Source organism: Melospiza georgiana, chromosome 6 (assembly GCF_028018845.1).
Source record: "Melospiza georgiana isolate bMelGeo1 chromosome 6, bMelGeo1.pri, whole genome shotgun sequence".
NCBI lineage: Eukaryota > Metazoa > Chordata > Aves > Passeriformes > Passerellidae > Melospiza > Melospiza georgiana.
Genome location: NC_080435.1, coordinates 23,906,232 through 23,928,739, shown reverse-complemented (window position 1 = coordinate 23,928,739; position 22,508 = coordinate 23,906,232). Strand labels below are relative to the sequence as shown.

At 43.3% G+C, this 22,508-nt stretch overlaps 2 protein-coding genes across 2 annotated transcripts; both read right to left on the bottom strand.

Moving 5' to 3' along the window:
• Positions 1 to 5,533: 5,533 nt before the first annotated feature.
• On the bottom strand, positions 5,534 to 11,779 carry LTO1 (LTO1 maturation factor of ABCE1). The gene is made up of 5 exons (XM_058026116.1): positions 11,729 to 11,779; positions 10,159 to 10,264; positions 9,299 to 9,369; positions 8,735 to 8,852; positions 5,534 to 8,398 (listed from the first exon to the last, which is right to left on the bottom strand). The coding sequence occupies exons 1-5, from the start codon at positions 11,767 to 11,769 to the stop codon at positions 8,330 to 8,332; spliced, it is 405 nt and encodes a 134-aa protein (XP_057882099.1). The 5' UTR covers positions 11,770 to 11,779; the 3' UTR covers positions 5,534 to 8,329.
• A 2,839-nt stretch (positions 11,780 to 14,618) lies between these two features.
• Positions 14,619 to 20,118, bottom strand: FGF19 (fibroblast growth factor 19). Its single transcript, XM_058026561.1, has 3 exons — positions 19,373 to 20,118; positions 19,170 to 19,273; positions 14,619 to 16,086 (listed from the first exon to the last, which is right to left on the bottom strand). Exons 1-3 carry the CDS (start codon positions 19,704 to 19,706, stop codon positions 15,754 to 15,756), a joined length of 771 nt encoding a protein of 256 aa, XP_057882544.1. The 5' UTR covers positions 19,707 to 20,118; the 3' UTR covers positions 14,619 to 15,753.
• Positions 20,119 to 22,508: the final 2,390 nt, after the last annotated feature.

Here is a 22,508-nt window from a genome sequence, read left to right as displayed (position 1 = left end):
AGGAAATTAGTCATAGTAAAATGCCCTTTGGTGGTTCATGTGAATAAAGGGTAAAACACAGTAGGTGTTGGATGGTACAGAGTGCTTGCTGGTATTTTCTCATCAGGGGAAGGTTTTGTGTCCCACAAGACCTTTACAGAAGACAGTTGGTTTTAAAAGCCAGTTGGTTAAGCTGCCTTCTTCTCTGTGCCTTCCCTCAGACAGCTTTTACAGCTAAGAGAATATGGAATAAACCTGAAAAACATTAAAGCCAACTAAAAGAATGTAAAAAAAGAACTGGACCCAGGACAGGAATTAGATACTAATACAAAATAAAATGAGAAAAAAAATTATAATCTCTGTTCTAATACACAGTCCAAAATATCTCTTAAAATAAGGGCTGCACATTATCAATTATTACTATTACTATTACTATTATTATTACTATTATTTTCAGAGCTGAACACAGCAGAAGCAGCTTCTTTTCAGTGAAGACGGTCAAGCTTATAACCTATGTATTTGATTATTATCCTGTGAATTTTTATCCTGTAAAATATGTCCTGCATTTCCTTAAAAAATTATGCAAAAGGCCAAGTGCTTGTCCTCCCTGTCACAAATTAGAAATTTGGTATTTGCCTTCTGAGTTTCCCACTGACTAAACTTCACATTACAACTGATTCTGTGCAGCACAGGAAATGAAAAATGAAACTGCAGAGCTAACTTCTAACGTGTTAATTGTTGTCTAGTGCAGAAAAAGCTCCTTTCAGGGCAGTTACCACTAGATGGGAAACCACCTGCATCAGAAGAATCCCAGATGAGTCTCTGTGAGCTCGGTGGTTTCCCAGTCATTTCAGCCAGAAACCTGAAGCCTGTGCGGCCTGCTGCAAAATCCCAGGTCAGGTGGGTGAAGTAAAACCAGTACAAACGGCGTTTGGTTTGTTCCTTTTGAAATGGGCAGCTCCTCTGTACAGTCAGTTACACTGGGAGGCATAAAACACTGAGAGATGACCTGAACTAAACTCACAGGGACTTCAAAAACACATCAAGCAAAAGCTTAAATTGGTCTGGGCCAAAAATGATTCCTTTTTCCCAGCATAAAAAAACCCCAAAAGCCCAGAAAGAACAAATATCTTTCTTTTGTATGGCTGATGGCTCATCTCTCTGACCTCAAGTGTTTGAAAACCAAGTGAGGACACACTTAGGGGATCTCGACTTCTGACAAAAATCTTGTGCTGATAAAAACATTACAGTGAATCAGTGAGAAATGTAAACCTGTGTTTGGTTGAATGTGTTAAGTGCGTTTTGCTATTCCCATCTCTTATAAATGCTGTTAAACTGACTAAGTGTTTGTGACTTAAGTAGGTTTAAGCCCACATAGTCAGCTCTGTTATTTACATTTTCCTTCTCCTGAACATCATCTCTCCTAAACTCCTAAACTTGAATGCTGGGTGAACTGTGCCAGTATTACTCACATTGCAAAGGGCAGAAAGACAAGAATGTAGCAAGAAAAACAATTTACTATAGGCTGTAAAAAATATGCATGTTCAGCTAGACTATGTTGTAGCTTATTAAAGGGAAAACTACTGTATGTTTTTGTATCAAATTGAGACATGTACAAAGAAAAACCTCCAACAGATCTCCCAAAAACCTTCCCAGTTCCATTGCTGAATTCAGGCCATTTGACAATCTTGGACCTTTTATGAACATTTAAATTCAAATGCTCTTTATTAAACAATAAACAAGAACTAGCAAATGAAAAAAAAATTTAATCCACTTGCATTCAAGCACAGCTGGCATTTTAAGTGATAGAAAACTCCAGAAGATAGAGGAGAAAGAGAAGGTTGGAGCTGGTTTTAAGAGTCACAAGAATGACCCATGCACACACGCTGAGATTCCTACAATGGGACAATGGCAGTAAAGCTGTAAATGATGGCATTTTAATGAATTTTAATGAATTCCTGTTGGCATCATTTTATGAGAAATGTATCTCTTCAGACAAACAAGGTATTTTTATGATCCCAAAAATATAATTTCTCATAGTAATTGCATTGGCATGGCCAGCATAGATTCCCATGTGTCTTCTGACTGAGTCCCACACCATATTCCAATAAAGTGATGAGAAGGGGAATGCAAATTAGTCAGTGGGATTGCACTGATAATGGGACATTTGCCAGACTTCTGATTTTGTTCTTTATGGCCAAGCAGGACCAAATGCAGGAGGAAGGCAAAAGTTACCCATTTGCTTTTTGATTGTCATAAACATTTAAGAGTGAAACCAGAAACAGTTCCTTGCTGATCCTATAGCACCGGCAGAGCCCTACCTAAACCTGTCCTCCTTTCTGCCTGTGAAAACCAGGTATTAAAAAGTCTCCTATTTCAGGGAATTCACAGGTACAGATCTCCACCAGCACCAGGAATGTTGAACCAAAGGAGGAATTGTCACATGCAGGGGCCAAGCTCCAAGGCAGGACCTGCCACACGGACTGGCCAGAGAAGGAATCCTCCTCTGGACTGTGTGGGGAACAGAGGTCTAGAGCTCTGAGTCGTGCTTGTAGTGTGTGCATCACAGAAAGGAAATTGCCATCCACTTGCCCTTCCCTGCTTTAGATTCTACATTGCTGAGTGGTTTTGTTTCATCCATCCCACGTGGCAGCAGCTCTGTGACACGGCTTAATTGCCCCGGTCTCCTCTGACAGCCACCACGTTTGTGGCTGGGATGTGATGGGACAGATCCTCACCCAAGGCCCACGAAAGCACCAGCAGGGCACTGTGACAGCACCCCTGAGCCAGCCCGAGGCAGTGACCTGGTGTCCTGAGCCACTCTCTGATGGCAAACTGTCTGCAACGGGCAATTGAGCTTTTTGATGTTTCATCTCTCCCCTTTATTAGATTGTATCACTCCAGATTGTTCAAATACAGGGCATTATTTTTGAACAGCTTTCTTTCCTCCCTGAACATCCACAGACCAAAGTTCTTTACATTTGGCTATTTTAAATATGAAGAGCAAAGCTTCAGCCAATGGATGCTGTTAAATTTCCAGAAGACATCATAAATTATTTACTCATTAGTAAACATTATTTCTTCTAAATGTAATACATTTATTTTGTGGGTTTGACTTAATATTTCAGTAGCCATTTCAGTCACTCACTCTGACCATTTAATTCCTTTTAAACACATCCATTACCCACATATTTTTTCGGTTTCTCTTTCCATGGAGACCCTTGGACTGCAAAGGATCAGAAGGGTTCTTCCATTATGGATATGACTTTCCAATGTCAGGGAAAGAAGTTTCATCTGCCTTCACTTCTGCATGACAGTGCTCAACAGTGCTGCAGAGCCAGACAATGCAAAGCCTCATGTTTGTGGATCGTTTCTCTCCTTCACAAACAGCTCTCCAGACACCACAATTCAGCCCTCCCAAGGTTTTAAATCCCTCTGTAAAACTGCTCAACATGTCTTCAGGAATCTCTTTCCTCCATGTTTCTGCTGAAGGAGTATTTCAGGCAAATCACAAGGCAAGGCTCCTTGAAAAAGTGTCTCCATACTTGCTAACACCATTTCTTTCTTTCTCATTGAGGAATAATGATGCTGGAATTTTCTGAAATTTGTCCTCCTCCTAATGCATAAGAGAGCTTAAAAGAAGACCAAGACATAAAACTGTAAAAAGCGAGGTTCTCAAAATGTGGTTCTAACAATGTACTTATGCTGAAGGAGGTTAATGCAGTCCCAAACTGTGCTCCAATCATTCTCTACCCTACTCAGGTGTTCTGGCTGTGACACATAAAATGATGCCATAATCCATGTGGGTTTAGGTTTCCAGTGTCCTTGACTACCTGCCCCACAACCAAGGTCTCCTCAAGAAGGAAATGCACTGCAGATATAACTCCTAGCTCTGCTAAGAAATGACATTCTGTTCTGTCTTGCTCTTAGTCTCAGAGTAATTTGCTTTTTAACTTGTATTTCAGAAACTGTCAAGTGCTTATTAACAATAACTTCTGTATGTGTGTGTGTTTTTAACAGAGGTAAATGGGGTCTCAAAAATTCAATGTCTGCACATACATTGCAAAAAAAAAAAAAAAAAAAAAAAACAGGCCAGTTTAGAGAACAATGTAGGCATGTGTTTTTAAACTACTGTTCGTGCAGTCTGGTCAGGGCTGTGTGACACAGTATACAGTGTTTTGTCATCCAAGGAATGTCTTTGATCAAGAGTTTATGCAAGAAGAAAAAAAAAGCCATGAAACCCTAATCCGTTCCCACAGTCCAGTAAACGTGAGCTGGACAAACAGTGGACAATAGCAGCAAAGCTTGCTGCTGGAACAATGGCTGCAACTAAAAAAATTAAAGGGTTGCTGACTCACAGTTCCTACTATCAGGAAAGATTCCACACAGTGTTGATTATTCCCCAGAATCCTGAAGATGCTGAAAGTTAAAAAGTGTTGAGCTAAAGCAGCAAAACAGGGAGTTAAAATCAGAAATGGAACAGTGACAAATGCTGAGTTGATTCTGTCTGATGCACAGTCAGGATGCAGGGACTGAATAATCAATCTCCTTTCTGCTGAACATTTTGCTAAAATAAAACTCCATGATTTTATTAGGAACAAGCATCAGTTAAACTCTATCAGACAGGAGGCCACTATTTCAGATGTCATCCTAATAAATTCTGCACAACTAGAATTGTGTAGCTTTCTAATTTTTCCAAGGCAAAAGGTTTATGCCATTTCTCATTCCTATTCAGAAATCTCCCCAAAACCAGATACACAGAATGCTGCACTAGTGCTCAATTAGTTATGGTTATAGAATAGGATAAAATAATTTAAAACATTGTGCAGCAAGCTGCTTTGGAATCAAGTTAAACAATGCCTGAGATTTTTTTACTTTTCATATATTCCATGGATTTAGGAAGTCTCCCACATTTCAGATGAGCTTAATGACCACGTCTCCTTCCACACAGTAGTGCAGCATTTGACAAGTAGTACTACAGAATTCTAGCACCAAAAATGCTGAAAAAATTTAATTACCACACTTAGAGAATAAACACTCCAGTGATTAAGGTGAGAGCATTCTCAGTGCAATGTCAGATATTCAGCTACAAACGAACTGACTGTGCAAGCCAACAAAACAGCACACAGAGCTTTTATTATTATTTTTATTATCACCCCAGGCTAGGCTGGTCCTGCAGTTCCAAACCCTGGGACACACTGAAGTGCTTCAGCAGTGCTTTGCTCCAGTTGGCTTTTACACATCGGTCCCAGACACCACAACTTGCAACTGGGAACCTGCTGAACGCCTCTCACACCTCCCAAATCCCCTTTTTCCTTGGTGATACATCCACTTCTGTGGGAATGTGTACTGTCACAACTTTATCCATTAAAAAAACAACTCTGGCAGACTGTAAAATGAGAATCTTCATGGTTACTTGCCAAACTATGAAAGCTGAAGTTTTAAGCTGCAATTAGACCAGAAGCCATCGTTGTAAGAAGTTGCAAAGGGCACTATTCAAAAGGCACCAAGAATAGAAAGAATTTGAAAACAATACCAGAAATATTAAGTTCTTACTCTAAAGCACTGTGGGATATTAGGGTGCAGGCAGACTTTTGACAGATGGATTTCCCTTTATTCCAGTGCAGAAGTTGCATTTCCAGCCAAAGTGTAAATAAGCATTCATAAACACAGGGCAGGCTCAAACTCTCTCTTGCATCTCTTCAAAAACCAAAACCTACATAAACCTTGAAACTGATTTAGTTGGCAAATTAAAACTCAAAATGTAATTTCACATTGAAATTATCACAACCTTGTTTCAGAAAAACAGATCAGGATTCAAATGAGCCAGAGTACCTCTACAGGGCTGGTTTTGAAACAATCAATTGCATACCCAGGTTCTTTTTTATCTGATTTATTTCACTTGTTTCTGTCAATTATAGATATTCACTCAAAGCTGGAATTTATCACCTTTATTACAGCTGACAAGGAATGGAAAGGAAGTTGCTTCATGAAGACAGAACAAGAATTGTGCTTGGGAACTTTACCAAATGGTATTCAAAGTTTACCACTCTGCTGCTGCCTCAAAATTCACTATTTCTTGTACTCATCACACGTTGCAAAAAGGAAAATTACAACTCTTCTGGATTGCCATGACTTCAGCAGCTAGCAGTAATGAGCTGTGTATCCACCTTTTAATAAAATTCCATATTCCACAGGCTCAGCTGACAGATGATCACAAAGAGACAAAACAAGCTAGAACTCAGTCCAGGCAAGTCAGAAATTGGTGAGTGAAATGTTTCAAACATTCCTCCCTAACTAGTGAGCTGTAAGCAGGGCTGGTGAATGAGTACAGAGATATATTCTGAAGTCTTACTTCTGCGAAATTTCAAACTTCGTGGACAATCAGCACCAAGCCACAATCTCAGTGTCCTGCTTTATTAATAACAAGTATCATAATGTACAAGGTTGCATGTTTTTCTATGTCTTTGTGACTCTAAGACAAAGACAAATGAATATTCTTGATGTAACCTGGGCTATAAATCAGGCATACCCAAAACCTCAGCTGTAAATCAGGCCTAAAAACACCTCTTCAGAATGCTGGGAATGTTCCACTGCCACAGCACTGAACGTGACACAAACCCCCACAAATCACTGCAGAAAACAAAAAAAACGGCACTGAAGAAAGCACACAACGGCACATCCAACAGAATTTTGAATTGTACCTCATTTAATAAACTAAATCAGGCCCACACAAGGTGTGAAACAGAAGATATGCAGAAAAATACAGACTCATGGAAGAAGAGACTCCATCAGTGTGTCCACACAAATGAAACTTAATTAAAGACCTAATTAAAAAGAATAAAGACCTAATAGATAACCCTAAACTTGGTATATCCCAAACTTGAAAACCCTGGTTGATACAATACTTATAGTATAGTATATACTCATGTATTTATATAATAATTTATTATGTATTTTTTTAAATAGAACTAAAGCAATACAAGAAAATTAGCCACCAAACCAATTTTCCAAATAAAGTCACCACCTGAGTTCCAGAGACATTTTCTCTCCTGAGCTGAACAAAAATAATTGTGTTTGATACAATCTCTGGAGCAGCACCTTGGCTTGTCACCCACATGTCACACACTTCTATTAAACAAATGCTCCACCTGGAGCTCTCACAACCCTGCCCTTGCTTTTACAGACATTTTAGCAAATGAGGAAACAAGTAAAAATTCATTCCTGCCTCAGTGTTACTTCAGTGCAAAGATATTCTCCACATAATCAGATTCATCATGAGTGTGTACACTCTGTACTATTTTAACCACTTCACCTACACAAGTATTTGTGAGCTCCTACAATCCCACACATCCACTAGATGGCTCTGACACTGCCTGTGGGGATCAAAATTCACATGTAAGACAATTAAACAAACCAAAAACCTCAAATCTGTCTTTGATTTTCATATTTCATATCAAATTCATAAGGCTGAACCAAGCCATGCAGGCAGAGCCAGACACACACAGGGTACAGGTGGTAAAAGGAATTCTGGAATTTCTCACTGGAATGCAAAGACATGCAGCAGCCCAAGGCAAAGCCTTGGCACTCCTCTCAGCTAACACAACTGGCAGCATCCAGTGGTTTGGAATGAGACTGAAGCTGTCACTTTTCAAGGCTGGCACATAAAAAGCTGGTCTGTGTGAGAGGTACTGATAAATATAGTCAATGAGAATCACAACTCTCCTGGCAGTCATGTTCATCTCATCCATCATTTAAACTGGTAACTTGTAGGGAAGTGGTTGGATTTTGTGGAGTTTGCTTCCTTCCCCCATCAGTCTGCAAAACTATTGGAAAATCCAGGTGCAAATTCCATATTCTAAGCAGGTATGTTCATCCTTCTCCTCTGCATTCTGATCTCCTTTGTCATTCCATCTTCTCCCCACAAAAATGTTTCCTGCTGCAAAGTCTGCAGGGAGTTGATTTTACTTTCCTTCACCCACAGCATGTACACATTGTGTAAACTGAATCATCTGCATACACAGATTTTTAAGTTACAGACATCCTTTAAACAAGGAAAGTGTGCAAATGCTTGTTTTCCTTTTGAGGAATTATCAGTAAAAGACTAGCAAAGAACTAAAACAAATATTTCTATTTAACAGATTTACACACTAGTGTGGGTAATATCCTAAATAAAAGTTGGAGATAATAAATGTTAAATAATACTGCAAGTCCAGTGATTTTTCACTTCCCCTTTAACATCTCTTCACTATTTTGATTTTTTTTTAATATAAAAGTAGATAGACAGTTTTCCAGTTCTGTTAATGTTTTTTTTCCTTTGGTCATCCACGATTATCTTCATCTGTTGCATTCAAAATGTCAGTGAAGATCTCTCATTACCGAGTCTAAAATCAGACTGAATATTTAGCATTGAACAAACCTAAAAAGGAATACACAGAAGTGGTTCAAAGGGTCTGTTTTTCAAGAAGAATGTTCAAAAAAACTCCCAATTGCTCCATTTATCTTCTTCTGATCCCACTTGTAATTCAAATTGTCAAAGATTATTTCCAACTTGCTTTTAAAAGATTTTTTCCCTTTATTTTGCATTTGCTATTGCTTGGGAAATTTTCAACTGTCAAGGATTTTCACTTCAAGTATTTTGCTATGATTGCAGAATGGGAATAATAACTGCTCCACAAAACTTTGGAGTGGCTTTAGAAACAAAGTTTCTCAAAAATTAATTTATGTGCTAAAATTACAACTTAATCCTACAAACCTGTTTAAATTTTCCTCTGATTTTTTCCAGATCTTCTTGCAGCTTATTATAAGTGGGGTCTTCATATGGGAATTTCTGAATCATCCCTATTAATGAATCCAGAGCCCTTAGCTTCTTGCTAGAAAAAACAAAATTAATCTAATTAAAAGAAAACACAATGATCCTTACACAGGAGTTTTTTGAAACAGTATCACTATGAAAATTACACTGATATGTAATAATCCAGAGCACAAAACCCAGCCCTCCATCCTTCTTTAATTCAACTTTCAGCCCACTGTCAGGTGTGTTCCATATTCTTAAATAAGAAATTATGCAAACTAGCAATTATTCCAAATTGGGAATCAAGCACAACTGACAGATTTAAGGCTTCCATTTCAACTTACCAGTCCAAAGTTGAAAAATATTCAAGAATCAACAAATTGATTACATGACCGGGCAAAATAAAGAAATGCAACCAAAAAGGCAATTCTGGCAGACAGATTAATCAGAATGGGACAGAAAAAAAAGATGTGAAGAGAAGAATGGAAGTCACAGTGAGATGACTTTAAGCCTTTTTAACTTCACCTGTTCTTTGGATCTGTGCATTTCTGGAGCAGACAGTGCCACGTCAGTGCAAACCCAAGGTAGCAGCCAATCTGAAATTAATTTTAAAGAGTCATGAGGGAAAGAAAAAACCACAAAGGACACAGAGCATAGACAGGGGAACAAAAATAAAGCACTACACTGTATCTCACTCTTTGGGAAAATAAACCCTGGGTACACAAACGTGTTTCCAAGCTGGAAAGGCTGGCAAGTACAAGGTAACCCAAGCCATCCTCTCAGTTGATGTGTTTAATCCTGCCTGCCTCTAGGGCTTTCCCAGTATGAGGAGATCACAGCAATTCTCTCTTATGGTTTGTCCAGGACCATTTTGTACAAACCATCCAGCTCTGACTGCTGTTTGGCATTCTCATCCTGTAGCTGTGACAAACTGGAGAGGACATATGGGACAAGCTGAGGTGCCTCCCCACCAGTGTCCAGCCCCTGAATTCCTAGGAATGGTTATTGATCCAGTTGTGCAGAAGAGGAGCAGTGCCACAAACCCTCACAGAATCACAATTAACAAAGAGTGCAGGAGACACACACACCTGCCTCTGTGGCTCCAGATTCCATGATTTTCCCTATGCTGGGCCACAGCAGATGGTACTGGGGGGTCAGCAGAACCATAGCTTTAGCCATAAATCTGGGAAAAAATATTACCAAAGCTCCATGCAGCAAATAAGCTGAGAAAACACAAGTGCATCTACTGAGCTCTCCAGCTCAAAACAGCTTTATGGGTCCTCCTGGACACAGACATAGCAGTGAAACACAGCAGGCCTCAGCCTGGAAACTTCTGTGTGGCTGTCATTTTCTCATGACATGTGCTGAAGAGTTTCCCCACTTACCTCTGAGCCCATCCTGGCTCCGTGCAGTGCTCCGTGCCTCCTGCCCTCAGCCATGCCAGCGTGGCTGCCCTCTGCAAGCCCCTCCTGGTAGCCCTCCCCGTGGAACCTGGGAGAGCAGAACCACAGCTTGGTTAATCTCCCCATGGAACCTGGGAGTGCAGAACCACAGCTTGGTTAATCTCCCCATGGAACCTGGGAGTGCACAACCACAGCTTGGTTAATCTCCCCATGGAACCTGGGAGTGCAGAACCACAGCTTGGTTAATCTCCCCATGGAACCTGGGAGTGCAGAACCACAGCTTGGTTAATCTCCCCATGGAACCTGGGAGTGCAGAACCACAGCTTGGTTAATCTCCCCATGAAACCTGGGAGTGCACAACCACAGCTTGGTTAATCTCCTGTCCAGTCACACTGCACACAAGTGGCTCCTGGCAACAGAAACATGCATCGCCTCCAAATCGTAGGAATACCACATAAAATCAATTTAAATCCCAGAATCACAGGCTTGTTTTGGGTGGGAAAGACCTCTGAAATCATTCAGTCCAACTTTTGAATGATCATCACTGTGTCAAGCAGCCCAGAGCCCTAAGTGTCACATCCAGCTGCTCCTTGGGCACCTCCCGAAGTGGTGACTCCAGCAGCTCCCTGGGCTGCCCCTTCCAAGGCCTGGCAACCTTTTTCATGAAGAAATTCCTCCTTATGTCCAACTTAAACCTCCTCTGGTGCAGCTCAAGGCCACTTCTTTTTGTCCTGTCACTTGTAACCAGGGAGTGAAGTCTGGCCCCACATGGGGGGCTCCTGTCAGGGAGTTGTAGAGAGAGAAGGTTCTCCCCGAGCCTCTTTTTCTCCAGGCTGAGCCTCCCCAGCCATTTCTCATCCAACTCATGCTCCAGAGCCTGCCCCAGCTCAATTCCCTTCTCTGGACACTCTCCAGCACCTCAAAGTCTTTCTTGTAGCATGGGACCCACAACTGACCCCACAATTCAATGTGGGGCCTCAGCGGTGCCCAGAACAGGGGGATGGTCACTGCCATGCTCCTGCTGACAATGCCAGGATGCCATCGTCCTTCTTGGCCACCTGGGCTCGTGTTCAGCAGCTCTCTGCCAGCACCCCCAGGCCCTTTCCCTCTGGGATGCTTTGCAGGGACTCTCTGGCTATCCTGGAAGGCTGCAGAGGGCTGAGGCGGCCCAAGGACCCGGCACTCGGCCTTGCTGACCCTCACCCCGCTGCTCTCAGCCCATCAACCCAGCCTGCCGGCGTGGGTCCCACTGTGTGCGGACACCAATTTCCCTGGCAGCCTGCCCCAGCGTCCGACCATCCCCTGCATGAAGAACCCACCCCTAATACCCAGCCCAAACCTCCCCGCCTCAGCTCCAGGTCGTTCGCGCCGATCGCTCCCTCAGAACGGGCAGGGAGGCGAATTTTCCCCGCCGTCCTCCTCGGGCTCAGCGCTCGCCCTCCTTTCCCTGACGCTCCCCTGGCAGCTCCCAGAGGGAAACGGAGCGCCGTGGGAGCCCCGTGCTGTAGAGAAGCCGCTGTGGGGCCGCTCCAGGCTGGCTCCGTGCCCCCACCTCTGCTCGGCCATCACGATCCCATCGAACAGGTCGGCCATAGCGGCGCGGGGCACGCCGGGAGCGGACGGCGCGCGGGAGGGGGCGTGGCTCATGCGCATAGACCACGCCCCCATGGTAAGCCACGCCCCCCACACGCCACGATGGCGTGCGGCCACCAGGGGGCGCCCGAGCGCCGCCACAGATCCCGGGCCCGGCCGTCCGCGGGGAAACGTCGGTGTCCCAGAAATCCCACCCAGTGTTCCAAAAATCCCGCCCAGTGTGCCAAAAAGCCCACTGTGCCTCCCAGAAATCCCACCCTGTGCCTCAAAGCGGTGTCCAGACGCTCCCTGAGTTCCGCCCTGCCGTGCGGAGCCGAGTCCAGTGCCCCGGCTCGCTGTGGGTGAGGAGCCTTGTCCCGGTATCCAGCCTGAGCCTGAGGCAGCTCCAGGCCGTTGTCCCGGCTGCTGTCGCTGGTCACGGAATGATAGAGTTTGCACATCTCTCTCATGTAACATTGGTGTCTGTGGCTTTCAAGAAGTGTATTTTTGGTGTGTCCCCACAATTGTTCCCTGTGAGGGTGGTGCGGCCCTGGCACAGGCTGCCCAGAGAAGCTGTGGATGCGCCATCCCTGGGAAGTGTCCGAGGCCAGTCTGGATGGGGCTCTGAGCAACGTGGAAAGGTGTCCCTGTCCCTGGAATTAAATGATCTTTGAAGTCCCTTCCGACCCAAACCAGTCTATGATTCTAAAACATAAATATTTTTTGTGTTATTACCCACCCAAACTGTAGTGTGTCCTTCTAGGCTGCTCTATTTAAATACTTAGGAGTTGTTACAGATCAACACCAGTCAAAGGAAACATTTATACTCATTTACAAGCACGTGTTTTAAAGTTAACGTATTCTATTTTCCAGAGACTTAATAAAATGTGGCTCTTGGTCACAGTATTCTACCACCCTGCTGTTAGAATACATATATTTTTGAGGGGGGAAAAGGGGAATTTTTATTTAATTTATCAAGTTGCTCTCCATTCATATGAAAAGTACACTGGCAGAGTAGAAAGAGTGGCCCCCAAATTATCCACTAACAGGGTTTCAATGATTTGAGCAGAGGTAAAATGGACACTGTGACTTTGAATTGATTTATAGGTTTTCACACTTCCTCCCAGTGGAAATGAAGACGCTCAGTATCCCCTTTCCCGCTCCTCTAGCAACTCGTATTTGCACATCACAGCTTCCAGCTGAGACTTCCCAAGGAGACATTTGACACCTGAGCTTTAAAAACGTTTCGGGGCTGTAAAATGTTCTGTTGCAAATGAAAGCACCTCCATTGTCCCCCTGCCTTTGAGCAGCTCTGATGGGCAGGGGATGGGGTGTGCTGATGGGTGCTGCTGCTGGTGTTTACATTCCCACAGAACCAAAGGTGATTTTTGGAGGTTTTGCACGCCCGGTTCCTGACCGAGTCAGGTGTCGCAGGGCAGGCGTTTCCCAGCAATCCTCCAACCTCAAGCCGAGATCTTGTCAGATTTTATAAGCAAAACAGCCAGGTTTGGTCAGAGCTGGGATGGGAAAACTCCAACGAAAACTGGAGCTCTCCAGGAAGTGGTGTGGGTTAATTTAGCTCCTGGCATTCTTCCCTCTGTCTGAATAAATATTGAACCAACCTCTAACCGTGCTGTTGCCGGAAAAATCATCGTGCTGCCGCTGGAAGAATGTAAGCCAAAGGTGTCAGCAAATAGGGTCACAAGAGAGCTCAAGATGATCTTCCCAAAATGTAAGGTTGCCTGTCTTTGCACCCTTGAGAAATTTTCACAATGTTACACCCACTTAAAAAATCTCTCACTGGGTCAATTAAACTGTGTACCCTCCAAACTCCATTATTTGCCATGTTTCCTGTCAAATCTGTGCAAGTTTTTAGCAGAAAAGTGATTTTTCTTTTCTTGCCCCAACTTCAAAAGTTCATTCTTATATTGTTTCCTGGCTTTTTGTGTTTTGTTTGTTGGGTTTTTGGTTTTTTTGGGTTTTTTTTGTTTCTTAAGAAAGGTTTTGAAAGGCGTTCAAAGAAAATATAGTGACTGATCAAAGCTGGAAATGAAACCCCCTGAAATCTGAAAAGTTTTGGAATAAAACAACCTGGAAATCAGAACTATGTCTTCCAGCAAACGAGGAGTAGGAGCCCTCCGGATGTGTGGCAGTGGCTCAGCACAAAAGAGAATGGGAAAACACCATGGGAGGTGTTTGCCGGCCAAGAAATCTGCTGTTCCTGTGTCTCACAGCATTTCCAAATGGAAACATTCAGGCTCTTTTCCTGCCAGAAACTGACATCTTTTTCAGGCAAAACTCACACCACTTTTCTCCCTGGCAGCACTGGTTAGAATGGTTCCCATTTTTAAATGGGAGCAGCCTTCTACCCAGAGGATTTTTTTTGTCAAGGGAAGTGGTTGAGTCACCATCTCTGGAGGTATTTAAAAGATGTGTGGATGTGGCACTTGTGGAGAGACAGAAGAGTCAAGCAGATTTCAGTGTTGAGATGATTTTCTCTTTTATTGCAAATGTACACATTACACTAATGATAATGCACAGAAATTTTGAAATTAGCTAAAATTACAGCTATTTAAAAATTGGCTATTTTTGGCTAAAATTCTGTTGATTACAAAACTGCACAAGATTTGTTACAACTAAATAACCTATATTCAGAAGTATATAAATAGAATCTTGAGCATAAATAACAGTAACAAAATAAACAGATGTATGTATTCAATAAATTAATTATAAATATTGCATTGGCAATGAAGTGCTAGGTCAGAAAAACATCGGTATTTCCAGTAAAGCTTTTTTTTTTCTTCTTTTTTTTCTTTTTTTTTTTTCTTTTTTTTTTGTTACAGAAATCTCTCTTATAAATGAACCTTTGGAAACAAGTATAATCCCTGAACCATCCTTTTTTTTTTCCCCCTTTGCCTTCACCTTGGCTATTCCTTCACTGAATCTTTTCAGAGGGAGAACAGAACTTGAAGACATTGGGTGCCTTGGCCAGAAGTCCTCACAATCCCTTCTTGCAAAGAGAATCCTGACCCAGTTCTGCAGCTTTTATCTCACTAAACCATCTCTCCACTGATTCCCATGGATGCTGAATCAAGCCTGGAAATGACTTGAAAGAATTCCTGGTGGTTAAAGGTTGAACACAAAAACCTATTTTACAACTGATTTGACCTATACATCCGTTCTCAGTGTTCTTCTCTATTTGCTAATGACATATACATGCTTATATACAACACAATCTTCATTTAACATTCATTTGAGCTGCTCATTCCCTACCTGATGAACATCAATTCTAGCCCTGGGCACCCTTCCAACCGCACACTGAATCCTCACTGATTTTGATGAGAACTCTCTGCTGGATAATTCTGATGCCACAGAGAACATAATTTAGCCTACAAAAGAAATCAATTATCAAGTTTCCCAAAGTACCTCTTAGCAGTAAGGGAAGGGAGAAATTTTTCCCTTTCTTCTCTTATTTTCTAAGGGAAGAAAAAGCTCAATGTACAAGCAGATTTGTTTTTTCAGCTGTATGCTTTCCATAGGAGATCTTCCCCAGAATGTTGTTAGCAGCTCTTTAAAGAAGCAGCATTAACTCAAGTTACATCTGGTAGGATGTTTTCCTTCATCTAGTTTTGGTCCAAGTGTTTGAGTTGGGATCTCTGAAGAGGAAAAAGTTTTCTGCATTTGCTTGTATGAGCAGCTATAACAGGTGAATATATGTGGAAGTGTAGCTGGTGTAGAAAAATTACAGTTATTTTATCACCACCTATGGAGGAATTCTGGTAAGGTCGCTAAAGTTTTCGCATTTAATCCTGCTTTTCCAAACAAAACTATGGACAGGCAATTCTTTAGACTATAGAACAGGCACTCATCTCTTGCAGGTACAACAAGGACGAGGCTGGCTCCATTCTCAAACACACAAAAAAGTTCCCAAATATCACTACACAGAAAGCTACAAACCCTACAGTCCTCTTCAATATTTCTGTGAAAACATGTGTGGGAGCACAGTCAGTTCTGGAAGCTGGGGCTCTTCACTGGGGACAGTTTGGAGGCGATGCCAAAGGGATCCATGCTGTCCGTCTCCAGGGGCGAGGAGAACGCCTCTGGCTCAAAGGCCTGGCTGTAATCACCATATTCACCAAAGTCTGCTGACTCCATGGGCACCGTGTTGATCATGGGCAAGAAGTGAGACAGGGGAAGGAAATCCTTCCCCTTGAACTGCTGTCTTTGTTTGGCACTGCTCAAAGACACTGATATTCCATGTTTTTTTGATCGATACACATTGTAGCCGTCTGGGCGAATCTCCTCCTCAAAGGAACAGTCTTCAGTGGAATACCTGAGCTGAAAAGCAAGGAATAGTGAGAATGATAAATATGCCCACCAGGCTGGGTGTATTCAACCACAAAACAAACCTTGGATGGGAAAAGTCCTAGTCCCTCAGTGGTGGTATCCTGGCTTTCCCAATCCCAATCCCTATCCCTGTCCTATTCTGTTATATTCCTATTCTATTCTATTCTATTCTATTCTATTCTATTCTATTCTATTCTATTCTATTCTATTCTATTCTATTCTATTCTATTCTATTCTATTCCATTCCATTCCATTCCATTCCATTCCATTCCATTCCATTCCAGAACCTCTGAAGTTCTTTCCATGCCCATCCCATCAAATAAGCTTTGAATCCCGGGATGTGCTTCTCCACAGCCACCACACTTATCCTGATTGAGCACTGGGAAAAAGGTCTCAGATGCCAGAGCAGATTTAGATGAATTTGTCCTTAATTGCAGTCTTAAGTCCTAATCCAAGTATATAACTCCTGCTCTGTTAGAGATCTGCCTGTGCAAAGGCTTCAGGATAGAAAGGCAGTGTGGCCAATCAGTAAAACAATGCTAAAAGGTAATTTACACCTTTTTCCACTCAGAATTTACTGAAATTGCCAAGGACCCTTTTACAAAGTGTCATTTTCTTGTTAACATGAGAACTGTTGAATTAATACCAGCAAAAGTTAGGACTTGGTAGAGAAGAATGTATTTTCTTAGGCATGAATTTGTAGGATTACATTTGCAATGGCCTGTACAAATATTATATACCTGTAACATCTTAAGTTATAAATACGAATATATATATATATATATATATAAATAAATAATATATGATATTTGTATCTTGAACCCATATCAGCAGGTCAGACCTCTCTAGATCTTTACACCAGCACTTGAGTTCTGCTTCTTACAACTCTGTTGCTATTTCAGTCTCAGCTACTGCAGGTGATTGAACCTTGGTCAATAAAAGAGAATTGCTGATTATGTCTCAGTCTGCAGACACAGAAGTGTCCTTACATGAATGTTCTGCCTGTCTGAACAGAGAGCATATTTAATATTTTTGGGCCTTTCTCAGACACCCTCAGTAACATGGAGTAAAATTAAGGATGTGCATTTGGTTATCTTTCAAAAGCACATTTTAAATTTAAAAAGTAATTTTAAAAAAAGTTTTCTTCAAATAAAATGGTGCAATGTTTATCCTTACACACACACATTATATCTCAGAAAAATATATGTATATGACAAAAAATTGGGGCTGGATTGTTGGCTGTCTTTATGAGTGCTCAGCCTCACTAAAAAGGATGATGAAATAAAAAAGATTCTTGCTCAAGAAGTGCACACTACAAACAACAGATATTGATTGACTCCCTGTGTCTCAGCTATACCTTTCCCTCTTCACTACACTGGGATGGTCTCTAGTCTGTCTTTTTAAACAAGTACCAAACAGACTTTTTAAAGTATTTCCAGGGGTTTTTTTTCCCCACAGGAGGGATTTTTTTCACAGGAGGAATCACACTATGCTAGTAGATTCAGCATTTCCCCTAAACTACTGACTACAGCACACAGCACATTCAAAAACCAACCCCAGTCATCATTTTTCCAGTGTCAAAACAGGCCAAGTTGCAGGAGCACAGGTTCAGCCCCCAGACACCGTGTCTGCCCTTTTGTTCTCCCAGTCCTGAGCGTGGTGCTGATAAGGCTGAGATCTACCTGCAGAGCTGCCTGCCTGGGCTGTGGGCACAGAGGTGACAGCAGGTGTCCCCAGCACAGAGATGGAACAACACAGCTACTTGCTGTTGTGTTTTCAGAATAAAAACGCGCTGTTGTGTTTTCAGAATAAAACTCCAGCCTGCATCTAACACTACACCAACAAATGCAGTTCCAGTCAACGTGTCTGCCTTCAAAATGGTGCTACAGGAAAACCATTTTAAAATTCTGTGATTGCTCAAGTTCAGCTGGTAGCTCCAACGGGAGCAGAATCCAGGTTCTGATTTGTTTTGGATATACATTAAAGAATTATATTAATGGATTTGGATATACATAAAATAAAGCTAATAATTGACCTGCCATATCATCTGAACCTATGCACCTCATCTCAGCCTCGACTGATTTAAGCCCAGAAAAGCAATGAAATCCAGAAAGATAAACTTAACTCTGTGTTCCGCATTCTTAATTTTATCCACATTCAGAAACATCAGTGTTGCTGTTATTAAAGATACCGGGAGTTTTGAAAAGTCCTTTCCTGATTAAAATCAGCAGAAATTTTGCTGGAGTAATCACAAAAGAATCAAGCTGTATCTTTACTGTGGCTTCATGAAAAGCCCTCACTCTGTGAAACTCAGGCTTCTGTACAGACTAAATCTGAACTGCACTTGTCAAATTCTAGAGTCAAGAATGTATTCACCTGCCTTAAAAACTAGAGTTTATGTCAATGACTAGTTTCTAAGCCTAGTGAAAAAGCTGATCTAGTGGCATCAGAGGGGCACGTAACTCTCCAAACCCTGAGTCCCGCAGCTGTGCTGTTATAGCAGGGCAGAAGTGAGGCAGTGGAGAAGCATCCTTTCTCCCTCAAAATCCTTTTCCTGTCTGCAGCTTCCTAAGAGATAGCAACCCATGCTCCTGGGAATTGTATGCCTGGCAGCCAGCTGGCTGCAACTCTTCTCCAAAGGAGCAATCTCTTTTTAACTTTTTTCTTCCAGAATACCTGACCTGAACAGTGAGGAATTACTCATACTCTACGGCAGAGCTTAATCTATTCCTGCAGCAGAATCACAGTCTCCCAGCGGTGAGAATTTTAAACCGAAATGCAATTTTGCCCTGGGCTGTACTTTCGGTATGTTTTGGCAGAGGACACGCAAAACATCATTTACTCTCTAAACGATATTTCCTTTCTGCCTTCTAACAATCCCCACAGCGACGGTGACAAGAACCGCAGCTCCTCGGGAGAACAGGCGGTGGGGGAGGGACTGCGGCGGACACCTGGAAGCTTTGTTACCCCGTTATTAAAACACGCCGTTATTAGAAGCTTTGTTACCCCCTTATTAGAACACGCCGCTGTTCCAGAGTGTAAAACCCCCCTGGGGACAGCATCGCGGGTCTCACCTGCCCGTGCAGCCGCCCCGCCTCGTCCATGCACAGGTACCGGGAGCTCTGCACGCCCTTGATGGCCACGGTGCGCACGGCCACGGCGCGGATCTCCAGCAGACCTGCGGGCAGACAGAGAGAGGGGACAGCAGTGTCACCCCCGTCGCCCCATCCCTGTCCCCATCCCCGTCCCCATGCCCATGCCCGCCGCCGCCACTCACTCTGCGCGCTCTGGCTGCCGGCCGCGTCCACCCGGCCGTCGGCGCCGATGCGCAGGAAGCAGCTGAAGAGGCCGTGCTTGCTGGCGGTGTAGAGGTGCCGCAGCCGGATGGGCTCTCCCCAGCCGTAGTTGAGGTGCGGGCCGGCGTCGGGCAGCGGCAGCGGCAGCGCGGAGGCGGCGGCGGCCGCCAGAGCGAGCAGCGCCAGCGCGGCGGGGCGCAGCCCCATCCCGGAGCGGCGCCTCGGGGCTGTAGCGCGGCCGCAGCCGCCCCCCAGCCTTTTATAGCTCGCCCTTATCAGCTCCATCGATCCGGCCGCATCCCATATAGAGCCCATTTCATAGCCGCGTTCGGTCACTCCCCCGAAAATATTAAGCGGGTGACACCCTAAGTCGCTTCCTCCGCATCCGCATCTCCGAGCTCTCCGCTCCTGCCGGGCTCCGGCCGCGCTCCCGGGGCACTGCACGTCCCGCAGCCCCGATGTGGGACGGGGAGCGCGGGTGGGCGTGTGTGTACCCAGCCCACCCAGTGGCAGGAGGCTGCCCCGCTCCCCGCCGCGGCTCAGCCCCTGCCTTCGGCCTGGCCCGTCCTGTGTTTCATTTCCCTTTGCAGAAATCAATAGAGTTGCTGCCTAAACCTGGGCTCGCCTCTCCAGGGGAGCGGGACAGCCGCTCCCGGTCCCGGCGCGGGTGCAGCCCGGTCCGGCCAGGTACCGGCGGCTGCAGCTGTCCCGGCGCGGCTCCCGGCTGCATCCCCGCCCGGCCATCCCCGCCCGGGTCACTAGATGGAGCCTGGCCCCTGGGATGCGGCTGCCTCGCCTCGGGGAGCCGCTCTGGGGGCGCTCTCCAGCTCCTGTTTGTCCCCACTTCTTACAAAAAGACTGGGGAGGAAAAAATTCTGGGTGAAGTTAAACTGCATCGCCCGATTTAAGCTTCAAACAGAAATTTTCTTCTGGTCTGCGCATGGATTTTTTTTTCTACGCGAGCTCCTCCCAGGGAGCTCGCTCAGAGAATGGCCCTGGAAAGAAGACGACACACAAATTTGGGGGTTTTCCACTGTATTTGTATCTCAGACATATTTAAAGGGATTGCTGCCGACTCTTCTGCTGTAGATACAAAGTGATCATTGAAGGAATTTTCTTAGATTCCCAAAAAGAAAACTGGTAATTTCATAAAGAAATTATCCCCCCCCCAACAATAAATGACAATTCAACAAGCCATAACCCCACCTCCCGACCATCTTCTCTGAAACACAAAGCTTCAGTCATACTGTTTTTATCTTTTCCTTCTTGTTCACTTTCATCATTTTGACCCTGCACTTGCATCTCCCTCCTGCAAACACTCCCACAAAAATCTTTGCTCCATAAGCAATCTTAGCTCAGTGGGGATAAGCACACAGACAAACCACACAAAAATACAGAGGCTTGTAGGATTATGTCTTGCACTTATTTTTATGTGCAATTTCAGGTGTATTTAACTGGAGTTAATGACATTGATCAGTCCGCATTTTGGTGAACAAGGTCTTGCATAACAAACTCATTGGAAGCAAGGGATTGAATCTCATCAATCCCTTCAAAAGCAGCTACAACTTTTGATTAGCTTTGGGCATTTTTTTGGTGACCAGTTTGAAACACCCAGAAAAGATCCTAGTTTTCCCTGCATGATTGCTGAATAATTAATAAGGATTAAGACCACTTTTCAGTCAGATGTCTCCTGCTGCATCCTCCAAATATTATGTGGGCTTTCCTACCAATTCTGGTCTTCCTTACATCACGGAAGTTCACAGTATTATAAGCCCAGTAAATAATACGAAGGCATGCAAGTCCCTAATTCTTTTTTTCCTCTGCAATGTTATTACATGGCTGCTACAAAGGCAGTTCCTGCCCTGCAACCCTGGGCCCCACAGCAGTTGTGCATGTAACTCATCCTGGCATTCTTCAAGGTACTGAGCACCCGCCACACACGCGGAGGTTATGGTCTGAAATTAATCTGGAGGGCTCCTTTAGTTCAATTTTTCTGTGCATCTCAGTGAATAGAAGCTGGTTTATGACCACTACTTCTGCTGTACTGCAGTGGGAACAACAATCATTATCGCAGGCTTTTTTTTCCTCATCAAGAAGTTCAGGCTTCTTTCAAGCAGTAAGGAATTGATGCTTGGAACTTGTTCATTCATCTCTGTGAGGATCAAAAATTGAGGCAGAAAGGACAAATCACTTGCACTAAATGATATTTCAAATCAGTGAAAAAGCTGGCTGTAAAAGAGAATTTCCCAAGAATTGAAGGAGAGCCTTTAAAAATTATTTTAGCTATTGCTGTTGCTGATGTTGCACAGGCTGATGTTAAAGGGTTCGTGTCTAATCAAATTAAAACAAACATTAAGCTCTTAACTAATTTTTTGGAATGGCCTTTCTTGTTAGGGGAAGGTTCCAACCTAAATAATTTGTCCAAGTCCCCCTGTAGTCCCTGACAGAGGTAAGTGTCTGCAAACACTTAACTAGGCTGAATGGTGCCAATCCTATCACAAAACAGCTGCTGAAATATGGCTTGAATATACCCAGGAAGTATTCATTTTCTTATTCAAGTAGAAGTATTCAATTTCTTATTGCCTCTGTAAAGAAAAAAAAAGAAGCCTAGATTATTAACTCAGATTCAGGTAACTTATTTTTAGCTAGAAACTGAAGAGAACTTATTTTTAGCTAGAGATAAATGAGCTAGTGAATGTCACTGAATTCAAAATACAAGAGTTGCAACACATTATTTTAATTTCAGTTCCTGTCTGTGTCACTGGACTTTATCATTTATTGGCATGTTTTCTCAAAGTTCAATAAAAAAGGCACATGCCTTTGCATGTTCCTACAAATGCACTTGCAGGAAAAAGTATATGGTTGCAGAACAAATGTATTGTAGGGTAAATTCCACATTCACTTCCAGTGCTGGACCTGCTTCCTGCAACAAGGAAACCTGGTAGTGTTAGATTTTCTGCTTTTATGAGGATAGGAAAAACAACCAAAAATCCAGGCAGAAAGTCTTATAGAACAAAAATACCTCCTAACTAAACAGTTCACAATTGCAAAAGCATTTTCACCTGTTGCAATGGATCATTTATTTCCACTGCACTTTCCAATGTCCCAGTGCAATTT

Coding starts and splice junctions, on each gene's coding strand:
- LTO1 (XM_058026116.1), bottom strand. CDS start 11,769: ATGGCCGACCTGTTCGATGGGATCGTGATGGCCGAGCAGAG. Junction 10,265..11,728: donor ATCGTGATGGCCGAGCAGAG/GTGGGGGCACGG, acceptor CTGCTCTCCCAG/GTTCCACGGGGAGGGCTACC. Junction 8,399..8,734: donor TCAGAGGAAAATTTAAACAG/GTTTGTAGGATT, acceptor ATTCCTTTTTAG/GTTTGTTCAATGCTAAATAT.
- FGF19 (XM_058026561.1), bottom strand. CDS start 19,706: ATGGGCTCTATATGGGATGCGGCCGGATCGATGGAGCTGATAAGGGCG. Junction 19,274..19,372: donor CGGCAGCCAGAGCGCGCAGA/GTGAGTGGCGGC, acceptor GTCTGCCCGCAG/GTCTGCTGGAGATCCGCGCC. Junction 16,087..19,169: donor CGGGGCGGCTGCACGGGCAG/GTGAGACCCGCG, acceptor CTTGCTTTTCAG/CTCAGGTATTCCACTGAAGA.